A 5,012-nucleotide genomic window follows, 5' to 3' on the forward strand; every position below is an offset into this window, starting at 1 on the left:
AACATGCTAGCAGTGTGTTAAATCATGCTATCATCCCATCTTTTAAAAATTTTTGGAACTATTTTAAACTTTCAGGCTAGGCTTTCCCAAGCCAACATCAAAGTTTGTCTACAAACATTACTATCTAGTTCAAAATAAAATGTTTATCACACAAAGTATTCATCTTGGTGTGAACAACCTATGTGATTTCTTGGGGTATTTAACAGTGCTAATAAAACAGACAAATATTTGTATGGTTTATCGTACCCCATTCTCTGTCCAGTCAACACACAGAATTTTGTCTTCATGGGCAGCAAGATCATAGAGTGGAGCTTTACAGCTGTAAAGAAGAAACCAGGACTGTTAGGGACAGATATGCAGGAACAGGATGGTTTTGGGTTATAATGTATCTGTAAGTCGCACACCTCCTTGTGTCCCACAGTTTGACCACATTATCTAGAGATCCTGACACAAGCTGATGCTCGTGAGATGGAGACCACCTGACCGCTGTCACCCAACCGTTATGGGACGTCAGAGACAGGAGAACTAGAGAGCCGTCTGGAAAAAAAAAAGAGAGATATGAGCAATTAAAATAACTGTTTGGATGAGAGGGCATCATTATATGGGATCTCTGATAGTCACCTTTAGATCTTGGGTCCCATAGACGCACATGTCTGTCGGTGCTGCCCGAGGCCAGACGGCGACACAGTGGAGAGTATGAGATAGAGTTGAAAACCTTACTGCCCGTCTGCAATACAAGAACATCAGTCTGTAAATCCAGCAGTCCTTAAAGCTAATGTGTACATATTTTTCATTTCTTAAAATACTTTCTCCTGACCCAACTTAATGAGTGAGTGACTGAGTGAGTGACGTGACATGTGGCCAAGTATGGTTACCCATACTAGGAATTAGTGCTCTGCATTTAACCCATCCTAAGTGCACACACACAGCAGTGAACACACACACCGTGAACACACACCCGGAGCAGTGGGCGCCCAGGGAGCAGTTGGTGCCTTGCTCAAGGGCACCTCAGTCGTGGTATTGAAGGTGGAAGAGAGCGCTGTACATTCACTCCCCCCACCTACAATCCCTGCCAGACCTGAGACTCGAACTCGCAACCTTTGGGTTACGAGTCCGACTCTCTAACCATTAGGCCACAACTTCCCCTGTCTAGTAGCAAACGGAAAACATGGTGGTGCTGTTAACATATTGCTGTATAAATGAGCATCCCGATCAGCCCAAAAGACCAATGGCTCAACCAATGGTGTATGATTAAGATGGAACTTTCTATTTGGGAAACATGTCTGAAAACAGACGTTATTTTATGCTTGGTGACACAAGTGTTGCAAAATTAAACACTTCACTTGTCCAGAATCCCCCATCCATCATAATAATTATAAAAAGAATAATAATAATAATAATAATAATGATTATTATTGTATTTATTATAAATAAGCAAAAAAAAAAAAAAAACTTAGTTAGAGGTAAAAATAAGTATAAACTGCTATTTATAAATAATAATACATAATTTATAAAATACACATAACTTCAATATTTTTTATAAATTGTTATTTATAAACATCATCATTTATTATTATCAATATTCATTATTTATAAATAGCTATTTATAAACTTTATACAACGTTAACATTTTATGCTCTCCTGTCCATATCTGTGAAATACAGTCACTAGAGAACTAAAAATTTTAATTTTGTGTTTTACGTTTACATTTAGTCATTTAGCAGACGCTTTTATCCAAAGCGACTTACAAATATGAAGACAATAGAAAATCAAAACCAACAAAAGGGCAATAATATGTAAGTGCTGTGACAAGTCTCGGTTAGCCTAATGCGATTACACATTGCAAGGGTTTTTTTATAATAAAGTAATAAAAAAATATATATATTTTTTTATAATAAAGTAGATAGAATAGAAAAAGAATAGGGAACGCTAGTGTTAGAGGGTCTTTTTTTTTTTAATAAAAATAAAACGTCAAAAGAATAGAGAATGCTAGTGTCAGAGGCTCTCTCTCTTTTTTTTTTTATACAAGAAGACAAGTAGTAAGAATAGAAATAAAATAGAGAGTGCAAGTTTTAGAGGGTCAGGGTTTTTTTAAGGAAGTTTATATGAAAAGCAAAAAAATAATTACAATCACTTTCAAATAAAAAACAAACGGATCTAACTGGTGTCACTCACTACTGTACTCTTCTGCTCGCCAGTCTCTGCATCCCATAGACGGATGGTGTGATCCCATGATGCACTGCACAGCTCCTCAGCATCCACCCAGAGCACAGAGGACACTGCCTCATTATGACCAGAGAAAGTCATGAGGGGAGTCTAAAGCAGAATAACAAGCATTTATAAAACTGCAAAGCATTAATTAATAACAAGAGTCTGTGTGTCATGAGGATGCATAGACACTAACCCGTGTGAGCCCCATCTGCTCTGTTTTCTGTTTTTTGCGTGGCCTGTTGGGTTCCTCGATCTCATCCTCTTCCACTGTTGGCACTGAGGACAACAACAATACAAGTCCGTTTTTTTTTCTATGTATTATCTTACATCATTTCATTGTTTCCTTTTTTGAACTTGGATGTTTATCTTGTCTTTTTGAATTAAACATCTCACAGAACGAAGGTTCCAAAGAAAACATACCTGCTGACCATATCTTAAGCATTTTGTCCCATGAGCCACTGCAAAACTGAAGAGAAAACAAAACATGAGACACACATATGTAGAGTAAATCAAATGCATGACGTTATTTTTGGTTATTATTATTATCATCACCGGTATCATCTTTAAAAATAAAAACAAAAATATGCATACACTACTGTTCAAAAGTTTCGTGTTGGTAAGAATTTTTTTTATGTTTTTGAAAGAAGTCTCTTATGCTCACCAAGTGTGCATTTATTTGATCAAAAATACAGTTAAAACAGTAATATTGTAAAATATTATTTCATTTTAAAATAACTGTTTTTTAAAACATATTTTAAAATGTAATTTATTCCTGTGATTTCTGTGATGGCAATGCAGCCATTACTCTTCAGTGTCACATGATCCTTCAGAAATGATTCTAATATGCTGATTTTGTGCTCGAGAAACATTTCTGATTAGTATGAATGTTGAAAACAGTTGCTGCTTAATATTTCTGTGGGTAACAGTTATACATTTTTTTTCCAGGAGTCTTTAATTAATTGAAAGTTTAAATAAACCGCAACTATTTGAAATAGAAATCTTTTGTGACATTACAAATATCTTTACTGTCACTTTTGATAATGCATTCTTGCTGAATATTAATTTCTTTCAAAAAAAAAAATCTTCTAGTACATAATACAGGAAAGACAAACTGACAAAAAAAGACTAGCAAACACACACAAACCTTCGTCCTAGTGGGGTCGACGGCAACTGTGTCTACACTTCCTGCGTGTCCACGACAACAGTGTCGGGCCTCCACTTTGTTCCATTCGGAATTCCACTCCCACAACATGATTGTTTGATCCAGAGATGCGGTCAGGAGCAGAGAGCTCAGACCATCTAGAAGGCACAGAAGCATCAAACACATGTAGAACTGACAGAAATCTCATGCATCATTAACTCTCAGATTCATACATTCAAATACATATTAGGCATCTCATACAGGTGATCTATTAAATTAATGCACTAATGATCCAGTTTGAAGATTCTCACTTCTCTTCACCCAGGCTACATCCTTCACAACATCAGTGTGTCCAGCCACAGTCATCACAGCCTTCCCTTCCATAGACCAAATCCGTGCAGTCTTATCATAAGAGCCTGTGAGGATCCTGGGATTCGGGCAGAGGAACGAGTTTAATAGATCAGCCACAAATCTGTCCAAGCAAATCAAATTTTGACTTCTGTTTAGTTTCGCATGAAACACACCATTCAGAATCTGCCTCCACCGAGCTGATCCAGTCATCATGCATGATACACTCCTCCGGCTGTGGGGCTGTGAACTTCTCGACATATTCTATTTCCACCACTTCTTCCTGTTAACACACACACACACACACACACACACACACACACACACAACACAGATGAGCATGTAACCAAACCTGCAAATATATTTTTGCTAAGTTCTCATAGCAGTTTAACTGTTAAAAACAGCTTGAAAAGGCTAAACAATTACACCAATTCATATGGATTACTTTTACGGTGTCATTTTTTTACTTTTTGAAGATTTTGTTTGCATGGACTTTCAATGGATAGATAAAAATGATGAGAGAACATTAAAACGGTAATATTGTAAAATATTACTCCAATCTGAAATAACTTTTTTCTTTTGTAATACATTTTTAAAATGTAATTTATTCCTGTGATTTATTCAGTGATCTTCAGTATCACATGATCATACAGAAATCATTCTAACATGCTGATTTGATGCTCAAGAAATATTTAATTTATTATTGAAAACGGTTGTCCTGCTTAAAGGGGTCATAATATGATGCGATTTCAATTTTTCCTTTCTCTTTGAAGTGTTACAAGCTCTTGGTGCATAAAGAAGATCTGTAAAGTTGCAAAGACTAAAGTCTCAAATCCAAAGAGATATTCTTTATAAAAGTTAAGAGTCAACCACGCCTACCTAAAACGGCTCGTTCTAACACGCGCCACATGTCTACATCACTATGTGGGAAGATTTGCATAACGCCGCCCAAATGTTCACACAAAAAAAGAAGGCGTAACTTTTATTCTCGCTGTAGTATTGTTGCTGCCGCCACCATGTCGTGAAGACAGTGTGTGTTTCCTTGTGAAACGAAACTACTTTGTTTGGCCTTCCAAAAGAGGACGATATCTGCTTCGTCATGCCTGGAGCTGATCCGTGCTGGTTGCTGAGGAATAAATCAACTTTGCGCTGTGGATCGCCGGATCGGCTTTCACCGTGGACGAAGCGGAGTCCAGCCCGGGGTCGTCACATGTGGTTGCCGCAAGCCCGCCTGCCTCCGCACACTCAAGGCCGCCGTGTGTGACGCTGTTTCGTTGTGAAAGCGAAACTACTTTGTTTGGCCTTCCAAAAG

General features: G+C 37.5%; 1 protein-coding gene across 1 annotated transcript in view; it reads right to left on the bottom strand.

Moving 5' to 3' along the window:
• Positions 1 to 237: 237 nt before the first annotated feature.
• LOC107659992 (ribosome biogenesis protein wdr12-like) overlaps positions 238 to 5,012 on the bottom strand; it is a 6,306-nt gene continuing 1,531 nt past the window's right edge. The window contains exons 4-12 of the mRNA XM_016449127.1: positions 3,877 to 3,983; positions 3,664 to 3,779; positions 3,356 to 3,510; positions 2,632 to 2,677; positions 2,405 to 2,487; positions 2,176 to 2,316; positions 622 to 727; positions 405 to 537; positions 238 to 319 (exon numbers count right to left, since the gene is read on the bottom strand). Of these exons, the coding sequence (XP_016304613.1) occupies positions 238 to 319; positions 405 to 537; positions 622 to 727; positions 2,176 to 2,316; positions 2,405 to 2,487; positions 2,632 to 2,677; positions 3,356 to 3,510; positions 3,664 to 3,779; positions 3,877 to 3,983 (969 nt within the window). The remainder of the gene's footprint in view (positions 320 to 404; positions 538 to 621; positions 728 to 2,175; positions 2,317 to 2,404; positions 2,488 to 2,631; positions 2,678 to 3,355; positions 3,511 to 3,663; positions 3,780 to 3,876; positions 3,984 to 5,012) is intronic.

Source organism: Sinocyclocheilus anshuiensis, unplaced genomic scaffold (assembly GCF_001515605.1).
Source record: "Sinocyclocheilus anshuiensis isolate Anshui unplaced genomic scaffold, SAMN03320099.WGS_v1.1 scaffold55, whole genome shotgun sequence".
NCBI classification, from domain to species: Eukaryota; Metazoa; Chordata; class Actinopteri; order Cypriniformes; family Cyprinidae; genus Sinocyclocheilus; species Sinocyclocheilus anshuiensis.